Raw genomic sequence first — 18,544 nt, forward strand, 5'->3', positions numbered from 1 at the left:
AGACAAAGAAAAGACATGAACGGGACTCTCCCAGGGGACCTTAGTGCCTGGCTCTGCACCCTGTCCTTCACTGCCTCCCTTGGCCGGCTTATAAATGAAAGTAATGACGCTAGCTAATGTAAGCTGAACAGCTACTCCATACCAAGCCCTCCTCTGGGTGTTTCGTATGTATCATCTCATTTAACCTCAAACAACCTTATGAAGTTTTTCTCTCTCTCTTTTTTTAGTATGTTTTTACTGATTTTAGAGAGGAAGGAAGAGGAGAAGAGAAAGAAAAAAACATCAATCAGCTGCTTCCTGCACGTCCCCTACTGGGGATCGAGCCCCAAATCTGGCTATATATGTACCCTGACCAGGAATTGAACCAGCAGCCTTTTGGTGCACAGAACGATGCCCAACCAACTGAGCAACACTGGCCAGGCTGAAGCTGATCTCTTAAACCCATTGCAGATAAGGAAACTGAGGCACAAAGAAGTCAAGTTACTTTTGCAAGGTGCTCCATCGCTCAGATGCCCCTTTAAGAATGAAAGACTGCCCTAACCGGTTTGGCTCAGTGGATAGAGCGTCAGTCTGCAGATTCAAGGATCCCGGGTTCGATTCTGGTCAAGAGCATGTACATTGGTTGCGGGCACATCCCCAGTAAGGAGTGTGCAGGAGGCAGCTGATCATGTTTCTAACTCTCTATCCCTCTCCCTTCCTCTCTGTAAAAAATCAATAAAATATATTTTAAAAAAAAGAAAAGAAAAGAAAAAAGAATGAAAGACTTTCCCCCAGCACTGCCCAGGCCTGTGGTAGCGGGAGAGAGACCCCTTGCCCAAGGTTCTTTCCCCTCCCTGGGCAGCCTTTATCCGATGACCAGCTGATGTGGCGGCATAAGGCCCAGCCCTCGCCCCACACCGCAGCTCTGAAGGGTCACTCATCTTCAGAACTCCCTGCAGGGTTGCCTGAAGCTTTCGTAGAGGCTGCCTGGCAACTCCGCTGCTCCCCTGCCGCTCCGGCATCCTCCCTGACCTCCCACAGCACTGATCCCAAGAGGATCCCAATAGTCATTTCAGAGCTGCCTCCTGGGGACCTGGACTGTAACAGTGGTGGACCAGGATTGGAACCTGAGCTTTTCACTGCTCCTGCCAGGGGCCTGGCCTGCAGCAATCTCTCCACTCGGCTTCAGCCGCCCCAGCTCTAAGGACTGGGATGGGTGGGCTGCCTGGGATCCGTGGGTCTGGGACCAGGTGGAGCAAGCAGGAGGTCTTCTGACATTGTCCCTGCCATCAGGGAGCTCTGCTTGTCCCTAGGAGGCCTGATTCCACCCAATCTGGCTAGAACTAGGGGTGTAGAACCCAGTATAGGGAGCCCAGAACAGTGGGGTTGAGGCAGGCTGGGCTGCTGGGCTTAGAGATAGGCCTGACTCTGGGCTGGTGTGATCACCTCCTAACTAACGCCCCTGCTCCGCATCTCCTGCCCGCCCACCGCTGCTCACCGTTCTCGCTGCCACGAGTGGTAACTTGGAGTCAAAGCCTGATTCGGACTCTGCCGCTGTCCCCAAAATGCCATGTGCTTCCTGCAGCTGTCTCAGCTCCGAGGGCTCCTTCTCCCCTAGAGCAATCCAGCCATCCTCCATCCAGGGACCCCTGTGGGACTCAACCCCAACGCCTGCGGTGGAGAGAGGCCCACGGGGGCGGAGGGCCTGGGGAGGACAGACTCGTCCGCTGCGCTTTATCTGCTTCCGAGAGGCCGACTTTTCCCGAGAAAGCACATCCTGGGTGGTCCCCCACAGCAGCCAGCCTCTTTCTGTGGGAACCCTTTTCTAGTCGCTGCTCCTCCCCTCCCCAGGCCGGTCTGGGGCTCCCTCTCTGGGCTCATCAGGGCTCGATTCCTGCCCTCTCCTCGCAGACCACACGCCACTGGGATGAGTTCGTTATTTGCCTGTGGCCCCGCGCTCTGAGCTTCTCATCAGAGGCTGCATCTCGCTCATCTCTGGTTCCTCGGCCCCCAGCACAGCCTGGCCCAGGCTGGGCCCCGGGCACATGGTCAGGAATGGCTCGCTGGCCTCCTCCCTGTGGTTTATCTGCCTCTTTGGTCAAAGGTTTGATGGGGGAAGAAGCTAGAATCCCACCACCTGAAATTAGGTTTTGGCTCCTCTGTATCCCGTGGACCGCAGTCGCCATGGTTTTGGGTGTGTTGGCTGTTCGCATCATGAACGTGACTAACCTAAGCTTCCCAATGGCCTTGCAGTGCAAGTCTGGGAGCTACCGGATCTGAGTCGTGTTTATCTTTCAGCTCCTTCTGCATAGAGTTTGTGACGGGCCTGGCGAAGTGGCTGGAGTTGTCCGAAGCCGTCCTGCCCACCATGACTGCTTTTGCCAGCGGCCTGGGAGGCGAAGGAGCGGACATGTTTGCTCAGATTTTAACGAAGGACCCCATCTTGAAGGACGACCCATTGGTGATCACCCAGGTACACCCACCACCAGGTGGCGGCTGCTAGGGGAACCAGAAAAAAAAGGTTTTCTAAGTCAGGCTGAAAACCTCCCAGGGGGCTGGGGGAGTTGGAAGATAAAATACTTCATCAGAATATCGTATGATGATGATGATGATGATTATCATAGCTATGTTAAAGGATCATTACTGAGTATCTACTATTGATTTAATGTATTACTTAAATAGTGCTTAGTATGTGCTAGTACCTTTACAAGTATTAACTCATTTAATTCTCAGAGCAACTTTATGAGGTTGGTAGTGTGAGCATTCCCATTTTCTAGATGAGAAAGCTGAGGTACAGGGAGATTAAGGAACTTGTTCAAGGTCATGCAGCTGGCAGGTGGCTGAGCCCAGATTTGAACCTTGCCACTCTGACTCCAGCGCCCCGGCTCCTGGTGCCAAGCTGTGGTGCTTTTGTTCAGAAGTAGCAGCTTTGCTGTGTGCCCTTGGGCATGTCACTCACCGGCTCTGTGTGCAGTTAAAACGGGCAGCTCGTGACACGGGCTGTTGGTGGGTCGACCGAGCAGGTTTAAAACAGCCCTTCCTCTCCTCCGTTTCACTCGCTGAAATGCTCACACACTCATTTGTTTGCTTACTTGTTTGTCTGGCTCACCACTAGCGTCTGAGGCAGAGATAGTGTCTGTCTTGCTCTCCCACTTAGTAAGAGTCAATACATTTGTGTCAAATGAGCAGGCTGGTTACATAGCAACTTATTGCCAATTTCTGCTCCTTTTCCCCAGGACCTGCTGAGCTTCTCACTCAAGGATGGTGAGTTGGTTTTCTACGCTCTGTAAATTGTGGGTGCTCGTCTTCAGCCGGTAAAGCCAGTGATGGGCTGCCACCGGAGGCCTGGTTCCCTGTGGTCATTTTGGTACAAGGAAGGAAAGGGGACCCCATTCAGTCGGGGAGCCGGGAGCGCTTCATTCGTGCCAAGCACTCTGTGGCACTTCTTCGCGGTTATTTCATTTATTCCTCGCAATGCCTGTGGTTTTACCTCCTAAGTCGTTCTTGAATCCGGCCCCATCTTCATCTACACCCACCACCCTGGCCTGAGCCACCATCAGCCCCTCCTGGATGACAGCAGGGGTCTCCTCACGGGTCTTCCTGCCATCACTCTGGCCAGCAGTTTGGCCCCCACCCTGCAGCTCAGATGATCTTCCTGCACATTGACAGCGCTGCCTCCTGGCTCCCACCCACGGCCACCCCTGCTGCCTCCTGGTGGGCTGGCCCCTTCACCTCCTCCTCTCTTACCACGCACGCCCTCCCCTCTCCCCAGGCCACCTGGCACCAGGGGTCTTTGCACGTGCCCGCCCCTGGCTGGAGAATGCCCTGCTCCTCTTGCCCAGGTGCTCTCTTCCTCTCCCTCATCCCTCCACTCAGTCATCACTTCCCGGGGAAAGGCCCTGGCACGCCTCTGCGTGATGTCAGCCACGGTTGCCGTTGAACGCCTCGCCGCACGCTGCTTTGCTTGGTAACTGGCTTGCCCCTCGGACCGTAAGCTCCATGGGGGCAGAGCCATGCCCGGTTTTCTTCACCACATACTTCCAGCTCCTGCACACAGTAAACACTCCGCAAACATCTGCTGGATGAATGAATGGGATGGATCCTCGTGTTCTGTTTTATGGATGAGGAAGTGGGCTCAGAGAGGTTAAGCAATTTACCCACGCTTGCTCAGTAAGTGGCAGTTCAGGATTTCACTACATTTGTTTCCTAGGACTGTCGTAACAAAGTACCTGAGATGGGTGGCTTAAAGCAACAGAAATTTATTCTCTCACAGTTCTGGAGGCCAAAAGTGTGAAAGCAAGGTGTCAGCAGGATCCTGCTCTCTCCGAAGGCTGTAGACGAGAATCCTTCATGCCTTTAGCTGCTGATAGCTCCAGGTGCTCCTTGGCTGTGGCTGCATCTCCTTGGCTTGTGGCTGCATCACTACAGTCTCTGCCTCCGTCCTCCAGGGCCTCTCCTCCTTCCTTTCCTCTCCTCTGCATGTCTCTTATAAGAACATTGTACAAGGTGACTTCACCTTGAGGTCTTTAACTTAATTACAGTAACCCGCCCCCCTCATCTGCAGTTTCACTTTTCATGGTTTCAGTTACCCATGTTCTACCACAGTTTGAAAATATTAAATGGAAAATTCCAAAAGTAAGCAATTCATAGGTTTTAAATTGCACTCCGTTCTGAGTAGGGTGATGAAATCTTGAAGTCCTGCTCTGTCTGGCCTGAGATGTGAATCATCCCTTTGCCCAGCATATCTCTGCCATACATGCCACCCTCCCATTAGTCACAGAATAGCCATCTCAGTTATCAAATCGTTTATCAGAGAGAGAGACCACCGTCACATAACTTTTATTACAGTATATTGTTATAATTGTTCTATTTTCCTATTAGTCATTGTTTCTCTCTTACTGTGCCTAATTTATAAATTAAACTTCCTCATAGGTCTGTATGTAAAGGAAAAACATGATATATATAGAGTTCAGTACTATCTGCAGTCTGGCATCCACTGGGGGACTCGGAACCGTGTCGTAGTTGGGCCATCTATTCAAGTCCCTCCCCATAAGCTCCATGAGCGCAGGGCCTTGTCTGGATTGCATATCATCGCATCTCAGCATCTGCAGCACTTTTGGGCATACGGGTAGGCATTTAGTACTGGATGGATGGATGGATGGATGGACGGACGGACGGACGGACGGATGGATGGATGAAAGGATATATGAATGCATGCATACATGGATGGATGGATGGATGGATGGATGGATGGATGGATGGATGGATGGACAGATGAAAGGATATATGAATGCATGCATACATGGATGGATGGATGGATGAATGGATGGATGGATGGAAGGAAGGAAGGATGGGTAGGGTGGACAGATGGCTTTTCTTTAGAGGACAAGCTGACGCATGAGCAGGGTTCAATCTCTGTTGCAGACATTGGTGAGGTGGGCACACAGCAGAGGAGGAGGCTCTCTCTGCTGCTGGAATTCCCTCGGGCGTGAGGCGAGGTGATTAGTCATGAAATCAGCCCAGGACATCCACATGAAAAGCTGCATTTCTCAGAACATCCTGGAAGGTTGACCTTTACCGACAGTGTTGGGATCTGAGTCACAGAACGATGCCATTTGGGCAGCTGGATGGAATTTGGGGGGAGTGCTAATCACGTTCTTCTCCTCACCCTGTAACAACCCACAGAGCTCTTAGCACACACAACTGAAACACTGCGCCTTTTGTGTGTTGAAGGTTAACCTGAATGTGAGCTAACTCTACACTGGGCTTTTGGCCCTTGGCACTGCGGCCGTTTGGGGCTGGGTTCTTGGCTGTGGTGGGGCCACCCTGTGCAGTGTCGGATGTTCAGTTGCATCCCCGGCCTCCCGGCCCTAGACGCCGGAAGCACTTCCTGAGTGCTAACAACCAGAACTGTCTCCATACATTGTCACATGTTCTGGGGGTGGGGGCGCGCAGGACAGCAACACAGCCCTGGTCAAGAGCCAGTGCTCTAGGACCCCAAATTTGGCCATCTCAGGTAGGGCTGCTTTATTTGTAGTCGGTAATCTTTACAAGGTATTCTAGTTGCTCTTCTAGGTCCCGGACATCGCTTGTGAAGTGTTGCATAGTGTATAATCCTCAGCTGCTAAGGCAGGTCCTGGTGTCTCCACTGGCAGGAGAAGAGAACCTAGTTAGTAGGTTAAGTCGCCCAGGACAACCTTTCAAACTTTCAAAATGCCATTAAAGGCAAAGCCGGTCTCCTGGTGGACTCTGCGTTCGTGCCCTGGAGACTTAAACTGAATCACGGTTTTTGCCCTCTGAACTCTGAAGCCAAAGATAGCGTCAGCTCTGGGCCAAGGGACCTGCGGAGGTGCACGCTGCATGGGGCGTCGCAATCCCTGCTGCAAACTTGGCTCCATCTCCTTCCTGGCTTGGTCTTTATTGCTGGATCGCAAGCCCTGCCTCCCTGGTGAATCAGAAGGGTTTGAGATCTTGGTCTTTGGTGACGGTGAAATGCAAACATTGTTACCTGGTTGCTGGGTTCTCCGTCAGCATCCTAGAGCGTCATACAGCTTGTTACCAGCATTACCACTGGCTGGTCCATGCATTCAGCAAATAAGAACTGACCACCCAGTGCGTGTGCCAGGCCCTGTGCTGGGCCCTGGGAGTCATTTTAACCATAGCTGCTACTCACTGAGTGCCAATCAGGCCCTGAGCTCAGTGTTTTATGCTAATTTTGTCAACCCCTCAGCAACTCTGGGATGTCAGCTCCAAGTCCAGCAGCCTGGCCACCAAGATCCTTGAAGTGACCCTGACACGAGGCTGCCACTCTAGAGTCCCCGTGCCTGAGAATACCTTGGGAGATTACCTGTGCCCCTGGCAGCCTGTTCCACTGCAGCCTTAACAAATGGAATAAAAAATGAATCACTAATTATAATTGCCACCAATTAAATCACCACGGCCAAGGCTTGGTTAGTTTCCACAGCTCGATTATCACCTGGGTGCAATAGTCTCTGATCCCCTGGAGGCACAGTGCGCGCCTTTGTTTGGAGCTTTAATTGACCCCAGAACCCCAAGATACAACATGCAGTTGTCTGTTTCCCAGCACGTAGACAGTTCCACATCGAGGGAGGCAGCCAAGGGCGGCTGGGCAAATGCTGCCAGACCATAGCTCGCTCTGAGGACCCTAGTTCAAGGAAGGTTCAAGGAACCCTCTAACTTCAGGACTTGAGGCTGCATCTTGTCGAAGGCTAGCCACTACTACTTTAGTATAATATTATTGCCCAGCATCACAGACCCCCAGCAAAGGAGACAATTCTGTAACATTCGTTGGGGCCGGTCCTAGAACAGGTGCCCTCGCTTCAAAACTTTGTGATGTGCATTTTAGACAGCGCACGTCATCACACAGCTACACGAAGTGGGTGCAGAGTAGCTGGATACTGAGTCCTGATGCTTTCCCCTTTGTCAAAAAGATCCAGTGTGGGAGCCTGTCTTAGTACTGCACTTCCTGGGCCAAAGGGGGTGCACATCTTTTTCCCATTTTTTTAAACTTTGGTAAAATACATATAACAAAATTTAGCACCTTACCCATTTTTAAGTGTACAGTTTCGTGGCATTAGCTACATTCACATTGTTATGAACCATCACCACCATCCCTCTTCATCTTGCAAAACTGGAACTCTGTCCCCATTAAACAATAACTCCTCATTCCCCCCTTCTCAACACCCGCCCCCCCTCCCCAGTAGCCACCATTCTACTTTCTGGCCCTATGATTTGGGGGTTGGGGGGGTGTTCACATTTTTAAAGTTTTTGATATAAATATTGTCAGACTGTATACTCACCGGGCTAGTGTGGCTCAGTGGTTGAGCATTGACCTATGAACCAGGAGGTCACTTCAATTCTCTGTCAGGACACAGGTTGTCAGGGCTCAATCCCCAGTGTGGGGCATGTGGGAGGCAGCCAATCAATGATTCTCTCTAATCATTGATGTTTTTCTCTCTCCCTCTTCCTCTCTGAAATCAATAAAAATATATATTTTAAAAATAAATAAGTAAATAAATGTTGTCAGATTGCACACTCTTACCTGAGCACTGTATTCATAGTTTCCTTAACAGCTTTGTAACTTTTTAAAAAAATGACCTTGGCTAATTTGGTGAAAAAGTACTACCTTGCTTTTGATTAATATTTTTAACTAGAGGCCCGGTGCACAAAAATTTGTGCACTTGGGGGGTGGGGGATGTTCCTCAGCCCGGCCTGTGCCCTCTCGCAGTCTGGGACCCCTTGGGAGATGACCACCTGCTGGCTTAGGCCCGCTCCCTGGGGGATCAGGCCTAAGCTGGCAGTCAGACATCCCTCTGGCGGCCTGGGAGCCCTCGGGGGATGTCCACTTGCCAGCGGGGAGCAGGCCTAAGCTGCAGTTGGACATCCTTAGCGCTGCTGAGGAAGTGGGAGAGGCTCCCACCACCACCGCTATATTGGCAGTCAGCAGCCTGGCTTGTGGCTGAGAAGAGCTCCCCCTGTGGGAGTGTACTGACCACCAGGGGGCAGCTCCTGCATTGAGCGTCTGCCCCCTGGTGGTCAGTGTGTGTCATAGTGACCAGTCATTCCCAGTCGTTCTGCTGTTAGGGTCAATTTGCATATTATCCTTTTATTATATAGGATAGTTGCACATATTCCATCCAGAAAGCTATGCTATTGTTTAATTGACTGGTTCTCATGGGTTGCTTGTTTAGGATGTTTCCAGGGTTTGGGTTTTGTCCGTTACTCTGCTGTTAACATCTCTGTTCTTAAAGGCAAACTTGACTCCCTGCCCATGTTGTTTCTCTCTTTCGAGGGCGCTATGATGCTCGGGCCCGGGTCCTTATTTGCCACGTGACCTCCCTCCTCCGCCTGCCCGTGGGGGAGCTGGATCTCCTTGAAGAGACGTTCCTTGAGAGCCTGAAGGAAACCAAAGAGGAGGAATCTGAGTAAGCGAGCCCTGAGACCGGCCCCATCCGCCAGGAGTCCAGAACGACCACTTGAGTGCACTTTCCAGATAAAAATCCCCTCTTTCCATTAAGAGACAGTGCACAGAACGTCCCAAGGCAGCCAGACTGGCCGTGTGGCCTTAGCAAGTCACTTCCCCTCTCTGGGTCCCGGTCCTCATTTCTAGGAAAAGGAGATTGAATGGGTGATTGCTAAGGGCTTGTGACTTTAACATTCTGTGGTCCCAATACCCTGCTTCACATTGGGTTCTTGTCTGTGGGCCGGAGTGGCCTGGGTTCAAATCCTACCTCTGACATCCACCCGCCTTTTTGACCTTGGGCAGGTGCCCTCCCTTCTCTAAAGTGCAACATTCTTACCTGTAAAATGGGAATAAGGATAGCATCCTCCCAGGGTGGTTGTGAAAAAGGAATGTGACCATATTATAAGGTGCTCAGCCCAGGGCTGGCATGAACAGGTGGTCGGGTTGGGAGTCCTTCCCTTCCCCCCTGCCCACGTGCCCCGGGACCTACCAGCTGTAGAGCGGCTTTGCTGTCTGTGCGTTGTCGGGAGTGTGTAGAGGGAAATTATCCTGGCAACTTGGCCAGAGCTCAGCTGTTTGCTAATCACAGAATCTAATCCCAGAGCAATCAATCGATCCTGTCACAGCCTAATTGTAGGCTCCGTGCACCAGGCACGTCTCCCAGCCTTGGGTTTTGTTCTGCCACGGTGACGGTCTGAGCAGCCAGGTCGTGCCAGCTCAGCCCAGCTGGGAATTTAGCTCTGAAGCCAAGTTCAGACCTGGAGCCGCCCTCCTGCCAGGGTTTGGAGGGCAAAGGGAGAGGTGGTTTGCTTGAGAAAGGCGGAAGCTTGGTCTATTTTAAAAACCTGACAACAGACTTGCTTTGACTCCCAAGGCTGTGTTAAGAAAGAAACAGGTCAATGACCACCATCACGAGGGCTGCTCAGCGTCTGGAAATGTATTGGACGTTTGTAGTGTCTTAGGTGCCTTGAAATGAAGGAAACTCTCAGCTGTTGTTTGCAAAGCTTATTGTCAGAAAGAAACATATTACCCAGAGGATTTGTTCTGAAGATGCCAGTAGTCAGGTCAGGGAAGGTGTAGAAACAGAAGTTCTAACACAGCCCAGCTCTGCCACTTACCAGCCGTGTGACCTTGGACAAGTTAGTTCACTTCTCTGGGCCTCACGTTTCCTCACCTGCAAAATGGGGATGATAATAATAGCACCTTGCTCATAGGGTTCTCCTGGGGCTCAAATGAGTTCATACATGTAAAGTGCTTCAGGAGGGCTTTGTATAGAGCAACTGGCTGATAAATATCATTTGCTATAGTATCTGTTATCATGGCTGTTATTACCATGTATGAACTCTTTCCTCAGAAAAATACTCCACGTGTGGAATTTTTAATTCAGTGGTAGGGACTTTGGACACTTCTCAGGTTCTATCTGTGGTCTCTGGAAGGACCTGAGACCCAGGAAAAGCATAGCAAGTGTTCAGCCTGGTTCTTGGTTTGATTCTGCCACCCAGCCTCTGTGTGGCCCTGGACATGTCGCTTTCCCTCTCTGGGCACCAGCGCCAGTTTCCTCACCTATACAAGCAGAGGATCGAATTGTATGTAGGTTTCTTTTAACTCTAAGGTTTTGTGTTTCTGCAAGGCGAGCTTATCACTCGGCACCCCAAGGGGATCCTTTGCAGCTGGGGTTCAGGGTGTGACGTACCTCCTTTCTGTTCTTGGGTTCCTGTCTGAGTCCGTAAGCCATTCACGTTTTCCCCATTTCTTTGACGATTTCACTCCTTTGTGCCTCAGTTTATTCATCTCAGACTTGGGGATAACGGTAGTATCTCCATCATTAGGCAGTTAAGAGGATTGAATTAATGAATATATATCAAAAGCTTGGAACAGTGCCTGGCACATAGTAGGTCTCAGTGAACATTAGGTAAAGTCTTGCTGGAGGTTGACCCTGGTCACATCATAAGAACATTGTCAACATCTAATTTCTATCGAGTGTTTACTAGATGTCGGCACAAGAGGTCTCCTCATTGGGGTGTTCCTAACAATCTCCAGCGGGTTTCACAGGGAAGAAACAGGAAGTCAGAGGAGTGCCTTAACTTGCCCAAGGTCACCCAGTGGTCAGGGCACCATCTGATTCAACCACCTATCCAGTCCGCACGTCACTGGCCGTATCCCTCAAGGCCTGGTTGGCCAGCCCAGGTTTCCTCCTTGATTCTGAAGAAAGCAGTAAAGATAGTTCTTTTATGGAGCTTTCTAAGCTTTTACTAGGAAGTGTCTCCAGATATCCCAGAGATAAGCTCTCCCTCTCTATCAACTGGAGAAGATGACTAAAACAAAGAAGAGGGCGGGGCGAGGATGACTGCAAGGAGCACCCTCCCGGGGAGATCAGCTGGAGGGAATGAAACTGATGTGTGGGACCCTGAGATGGACAAGGTGGCCTCTTGCTCTTGATTAAGCATCTGTGGCTCCAGCCTGGGGTTTGGCCTAGATCTGTGTTTAAACTCCCGCCTCTGTCTTTGGAAGGCGGACATGGAACGCCAACTCAGGGTCCTCTCTGGCATTCCAGAACCCGAGTGTGGCCAGGGACTAGGATGGCGGAGATCGCCATGGTACCTAACCAACAGGCAAAGTCAGTAACAGGAACAGAGCTTCGTTTGAATTGGGATTTGTGCTCGGAACTCTCACTTCCAACTATAGGACAGACACATCATCGATGTCACTCAGAGCAAATGTCTCCTGCCTTCCATGTTGACATTCAGACAAGGGAAGTAATCGCAGGAATAAAACGCCTGGATAATTAATGATGACTGGCAAAGCTCTTCGTGTTATGTACAAAACAGTTATGAGGAACATTCAGGTGCTTATATAAATAAGGAAGTAGATTGGCAGTTCAGGCAAATGCTGAGAGAGAAAGAGAGAGAGAGAGAGAGAGAGAGAGAGAGAGAGAGAGAGAGAGGCTGAGTAGGAAAAATGCTGCATTCTTTTTGATTCAGCAAATGTTTACAAACATTTCAATAATAATACAAAGCAGAATTCTAGAGATTAATGGTTCATCTAATCTTGGCAAAATGAGTTTGATACACTAGCATTCATACCTTTAGATACAGCAGCCTCAAGAACTATTTTTACTTTTTAGTTATTTTCTTCCCTTGAGGCTATGAGTCTCTCCCTCCATAAGCTCAGCTAAACATGATGATTAGTGTCTAGAAGCAGATGGGGCTGACAGATGTCAAGGGCACCAGCTCAAAAATGTGACTGTGTTCTTAAAAACAAATCTGTAGTAATCATTAAAATGTTTTAACATTCCAGCTTTGTTCTAATACCCCAGAATTGTATTCTCTTTTAAAATAATTTGATTTATTTAAATTACAGTTTATATTCAATATGATTTTATATTAGTTTTCAAGAGTATAGCATAGTGGTTAGACAATCATATAAATTACCACGTGTTTCCCCCGATATTTCTGGTACCTACCTGGTACCATACATAGCTATTGCAACCAGAATTTCATTCTTTTTTCTTTTAATATATTTTTATTGATTTCATTTCAGAGAGGAAGAGAGAGGGAGAGAGACAGAGAGAAATATCAATGATGAGAGAGAATCATTGATCAGCTGCCTCCTGCACTCCCCCTATTGGGGACAAAGAACACAACTAGGGCACGTGCCCTGACTGGGAATTGAATTGTGACCTCCATTCATAGGTCAATGTCCTGGTTCATAGGTCGATGCTCAACCACTGAGCCACACTGGTCGGGCCAGAATTTCATTCTCGATGGTGACTGGCCTATGCTCTGTTCCGTGCCCCTCTGATTTTCATCGATGTGGACAGTGAGTGGGGGGATAGATCGCCGCAGCAAGAGGTTCAGGATCAATCCTGGTCAGAATGACTTGGTTCTGTTCAAGAAACATTTTCTGAGCACCCTCCGGGTCCTAGCCCAGGGCCAGCTGCTGAGGGTGGGAAGCAGGAGAGGCTCAGCCTGTGCCCTGAAGGTCTGGCCCTGCGGTTCTCAAACTAGGAATGCAGCAGGCCCCTGGAGAGCTGGTTACAGGTAGTTTCCGCACCCTCACGCCCAGAGCTTCTGGCCCAGGAAGCTGTGCCTTTAATGGCTACCCTCCGGGGATTCTGATGCAGTGGATCCAGAGCCCATCCTCTGAACATCGATGGTCTAGAAGTGCAGGCTAAGACCACCAGACAGATGACAACATGCCAGGGTTGTATGCGGACCATTGCCCAGAGCTCTCACCAGACCCCTGGGCATTCAGTACTGTTATTACCCCCCTTGCTGGGCATGTGCCCTGACGAGGAATCAAATCGGGGCCTCCTGATTCATGGGTCAGTGCTCCACCACCAAGCCACACTGACCAGGCAGGACAGACTATTTCTCACCATCTTGTGCAGTTCATGAGGGAAGAGATGAGAAGGAAACAGATGTTGGTCCAGACTGCCGATCCCTGGCACCCAGAAGGGCCCCCGGGCCATCCATTCTCAGTCAGTGTGTTGATTGGTGAATGAGGAAGGAATGGATTTAATCTTTACAAACCAACTACCTTCAGAGGTAGGTGTTACTGTCCGCGTTTTACAAAGAGGAAACTGAGGCTCGGGAAGACGCGGGAGCCACCGTTGGTCAGCATTCGCCGGTGTCTTTGTGCCGCATGGCTGACAGACTTCCTCCTCGCCGATCCCCACCACCCCTCGAGGGGGGGTCTTAGCCCTGACTTTGTAACACGGGGACAATAGTGACACGGCTTCAGGGATAAGATAAACCACAGGAAACATAAAGCATGGCAGCTGGCATGCAGGAATTCCCCATCAGTATTAACCATCTTTTATCACCGTCTGCTGTCGCTCTGCACGTTGAATTGTCCAAACTCCAACTTCAGTTCAGAGTTCGTGCCCCTGATGTCCGCTTGGTCCTACTCCTTAGCGTCCTAAAGCACTGAGGACCGGGTGTCCGTCAGGAAAACGGGGCTGAGTGACGTTCTGAGCACTCACGTTGGCCACGCTCAGGATTCAGCTGACCCAAAGCACTCTAAATGCTTCCCTCCTGCTACATCTTGTAGCTTTCACATTTCCGCTCTGAACGGTACTAGCTAGTGCCCCACGGCCAAGGTCTCCAGAGCAGACATTTCTCTAACCCATCTTTGAAATGGTTATTCTGAAAGAAGTTGGTTTCCGAATATCCCAGAAGGAGGCGAGCTCAGATGTCAAGGGGAAGGGAAGGAAGGAGGGAGGCGAGGGCGTCTGTGATTCTGTTTGGTACTCGTCTGGGTCCATCTGTTAAAAGATATTTTTGTGCTTCTTTTACTGTTATTGTTATCTTTTTGTCTTTCCCTCGTTCAAATTGCAACCCTGTTAGGATGGATCCTTTGGGTAAGTAGAGCATCCCGCACACTGGGATTCCCCAGCTGGGTTTTAGAATGTTCTCGGCTTTTTAAAAGCATCGATGGGCCCAGGGTGACCTTGGTACCTTGCTCTGAATGACAGAGTGCCCAGCATTGATCCCAGCTTGGGGGTTGGTGAGGCGGAGGGGTCTCCAGGGGTTCCAGGCACCACCGACCCTAAGGACCAACCCCTTCTCCCTCAGAACGGCTGAGGCGTCCAGGAAGAAGAGAGAAAACCGGAAGAAATGGAAGCGCTATCTGCTGATAGGCCTGGCGACCGTCGGAGGCGGGACAGTGATCGGTGAGGCCAGCGCAAGCTGAGGTGGTGGCACATGGGTCTGTGCAGGTTAGAGTGACGGGAGATGTCAGGCTGGGAGTGGAGAGGGCAGAGATGGGCTGGCAGGTGTCCCCGGGCACGTAGTAGGTGTCCATCAGCAGTGTGTTCATTCGTGTGCCTCTGTGGAAGGCAGTGGGTAGCGGAGGGGAGAATAACCCAGCAGACCACGTCCTCACTCCCACCTTTACCCTACTTTCTGCTTTCTTGGCAGGAGTGACCGGGGGCCTGGCCGCCCCTCTTATTGCCGCCGGGGCCGCGACGATCATTGGCAGTGCTGGGGCAGCGGCTCTGGGCTCAGTGGCCGGCATAGCTGTCATGACGTCGCTGTTTGGTGCAGCTGGAGCTAGTTTGACAGGTAAGGTTCCAGAGGAGGGGGCAGTGAGGAGGGTGGCCCAGCTCCCAAAGGACCCACCCAGATTGTCCCCAGTGATGGCTCCCCGGGAGATGGAGGAGGAGCACACGACTTTTCTCATGCTGGGTCCCAGCCCTGCCGGAACTAGCAGCAGGCTGCACAGAGGACTGGGCGATCGCTCGGCATGGGTGGTGCAAGGCCTGCGTTTGAGAAACTGCACCTTGTGTAGTAGACGTCCTGAGAAAGGGCTCATTGGATCTGCTTGCTACCATTTAGGAAGTTTCCAGACAGGCCTCCTCGGAGACACTTGGGCTTCCTCCTGTAAGAGAGCACATGGCTACTCTTCACTTACCAGCATCTCCTGGGGGAGTTTTCCCAAATCATATGTGTCAGCAGCCCCCCACATTCCTGTTCCACTCCTCACATGGGTTGTCGCTGTCCACATTGAGAATCTTGGTCAGTTTGATCCACTTTTACTGAAAGGAGTGTGTTGTAGCCCTGATGTTTGTGGGCAGGAAAATTGACATAGAACCGACTGAGTCAGGACAGAGTGGTAGTCATGAGCCTGGGCAGTGAGCTCCAACCCCAGCTCTGCCCCTCGGGGGCAGCCCAGCCTCTGGAAGCCTCTTACCCTCATCGGTAATTGGGGACAGTAATGGCATCTGCCTTAGTGAGTTGAAAAGTGAGACATGTGTCCAAGGGCAGGGCACCTGGCTGGCACTCACGGTGTGAGCTGTGAACACAGAGAGCCTCTCTGACTAACACTCCCCAGGACCCCAGGTCACCTCCATTCTCATTTCTGTGTCTGGGTCTTTAGGATACAAGATGAAGAAGCGTGTGGGGGCCATTGAGGAGTTCACGTTTCTGCCTCTGACGGAAGGCAGGCAGCTGCACATCACCATCGCCATCACGGGGTGGCTGGCGTCCGGCAAATACCGTGAGGACCAGAGTGGAGTGGACAAGGGTGTAGAGGGGGTAGATGTTGGCTGAGCGGGCCTGCTGCTGTGGGCCTGACCCTGGCTCTTCCCTGTGTATGTCTTTAGAGGGTGGGTAAGGGAGCCCCATTTTGCAGAGGAGGAAACTGAGGCTCAGGGAAGTAAGGAGACTTGATTCCACATCCATCTACTCATCCATTCATCTGTCATCCATCGTCCATTCATACAACTGCCTATCCATTCACCCATCCACCCAACTATCTGCACATCTATCCATCATCTATCCTTCCATCAGTCATCCAGCCAACTATCCATGCATCCTACTCTCCATCCATCTATATCCATCTATGTATCCATCCGTTCACCCACCCACCCACCCATCAATAAATCCATCCACTCAGCAGTATGTATAGGTACACACCGTGGGCCTCTTGTCTCCCCCCGAGGGTGAGTGGTCCCCTGTCTGGGAAAGTGGGGTGGGGCATCCTCTAACACAGACAGGAGAGACCCCACCTATCTGTGTCCTCCCCAGGCACCTTCAGCGCTCCATGGGCTGCCCTGGCACGCAGCTGCGAGCAGTACTGCCTAGCCTGGGAGGCCAAGTACCTGATGGAGCTTGGCAATGCCCTGGAGACCATCCTCAGCGGTCTTGCAAACATAGTGGCCCAGGAGGCCCTAAAGTACACAGTGTTGTCTGGTAAGTCCTCCTGTCTCTACCGTCAGCAGCCTGCCCCCTGCTCCCAACCCACGCTGCTACCAGACCTTTGCATACCTGAGGCCCCAGGTGAGCCAGGCACTGTGCTGGATCGTAGGAACATGGAGAGGTTAAGACACTGAGTTCCTGTCTGTGAGAAGTGTAGGGTCTTCTTGGGGAGGAGACAGGTAAACGGCCAGTCCCATTATCACATAATGTATCAGTTGGTTCTTGCTGCCTAAGAAGCCACCCCAAAATTCGGTGACTTAAAATAACCGTCATTTATTATAATAGCTCTGGAGTCATGAGGCTTCATTTGGCTGGCCTTTGCTGGGTCTGCTCGTGGATCTGTGGGTCAGCTGACTGTCCACCGATCCAGCTAGCCTGGTCTGGGGCAACCAGGGCAACTTGGCTCTGTCCCATTTGTCTCTCCTCCTCCTGGGATCAGCAGGCTAGCCCACACCAGTGGCAGAGTACATGAGAGGCTGGCCTCCATGCACAAGTACACTTGATGTCTCACATCTATTAGCATCTCATTGGCCAAAGCAAGTCACATGGCTGAGCCCGTAGTGGATGAGCAGGGTAGGGGCGGGACACTGCAGTTACCAGGCTAAGTGGGAGGGTACCAGGTGGAGGGACAAAACGGGGTCATCTTTGGAATCTCACACATGACAGATGCCTGAGCAGAAGGGATCTGGTCCGCGTGTCAGAAATGCATGAGCTTCAAGTTTCTTCTTTGCTATGTAGCAGTTTGACAGCACTGGGAGAGCTTACAGGTTCCAAGGTAGAGATGCACTCACTTGGGCATTCAGTAACCAGCCAACCCCTTCCCCAAAAGGACCCCTACTGCCTTCATCTCTGACATTGCACCTCCCCAGGCATTACGGCTGCCCTGACCTGGCCGGCCTCACTCCTCTCTGTCGCCAACATCATCGACAACCCCTGGGGGGTCTGTCTCCATCGGTCAGCAGAGGTTGGCAAGCACCTGGCCCACATCCTGCTCTCCCGGCAGCAGGTACCTGGGAATGGCTGCAGTTGGGGGCCCGGGGGGGCGGGGGGGGGGGGTGATGGGGCTGACTTGCACACAGATGTCAGCCCTAAATACATCTGTGTGGAGGTCGCCCATTGGCTTTGGGGGAAGTGGGTGGTCTTCACTGCTCCTCTAACTCAAGTCACAAAAGTATCCTAGGATAGACCAGTAAGAATTAGAGACTCTGCATCCCTAGCAGGTAAGGAGGTGAGGACTGAATAACAGGCACCTGCAGGTAAGGACAAAGCCAGGTGTTTCTTCATAGAAGTGTAGAGCTCCCGCCGGCATGGCTCAGTGGTTGAGCATTGACCTATGAACCAGGTAACAGTTCGATTCCCGGTCTGTGCTGCGCCAGCACAACCAAGGGTTCAGTGATCCTGAGGAGGGGCTGAAGGATTAAAGAAAAGACAGACAAGAGAATACAGCTGGGGCTCAGTGGATCTCCGGTGCCTGGATGAGGACACAGAAAGACCCAGCCTGCAAGCCGAGGCTTTATTTTATAGTGAGATCAAAACAAGGGTAGTGGTCAACATGTTTACAATGTTCTTGTGAGTTTCACCTTGTTTTGGCAGCACTTGCTGCACCTCCCACAGCCCATTAGCTACCTAGGAAGGAACTAGGGAGGGCTCTAGGGTTAAGCTTAATTATGCTAAGAGGGCTCTGCCCTCCAAGCTGGGACTTGTTTGTGGCCCTGCCACAGGTCAATCTGAGGCTTAACCCTAGGGCCACTCCCTACACCGGTCATGGCACATGCCTAGTGTAGGATGTGCAGGAGGCAGCTGGTCAATGATTCTCTCTCATCATTGATGTTTCTATCTCTCTCTCTCCCTCTTCCTTACTCTCTAAAATCAATAAAAATAT

At 51.3% G+C, this 18,544-nt stretch overlaps 1 protein-coding gene across 1 annotated transcript in view; it reads left to right on the top strand.

The window, feature by feature from the left end:
* The window catches only part of TMCO4 (transmembrane and coiled-coil domains 4), a gene marked incomplete at its 5' end in the record, with an annotated part of 62,468 nt that overhangs the window by 5,229 nt on the left and 38,695 nt on the right, over window positions 1-18,544 (top strand). The window contains 8 exons of the mRNA XM_081086114.1: window positions 2,278-2,452; window positions 3,216-3,243; window positions 8,792-8,924; window positions 14,539-14,636; window positions 14,884-15,027; window positions 15,842-15,961; window positions 16,492-16,656; window positions 17,532-17,668. Of these exons, the coding sequence (XP_080942240.1) occupies window positions 2,278-2,452; window positions 3,216-3,243; window positions 8,792-8,924; window positions 14,539-14,636; window positions 14,884-15,027; window positions 15,842-15,961; window positions 16,492-16,656; window positions 17,532-17,668 (1,000 nt within the window). The remainder of the gene's footprint in view (window positions 1-2,277; window positions 2,453-3,215; window positions 3,244-8,791; window positions 8,925-14,538; window positions 14,637-14,883; window positions 15,028-15,841; window positions 15,962-16,491; window positions 16,657-17,531; window positions 17,669-18,544) is intronic.

This window comes from Myotis nattereri (assembly GCF_964212035.1).
Source record: "Myotis nattereri genome assembly, chromosome: 3".
Classification (NCBI taxonomy): Eukaryota; Metazoa; Chordata; class Mammalia; order Chiroptera; family Vespertilionidae; genus Myotis; species Myotis nattereri.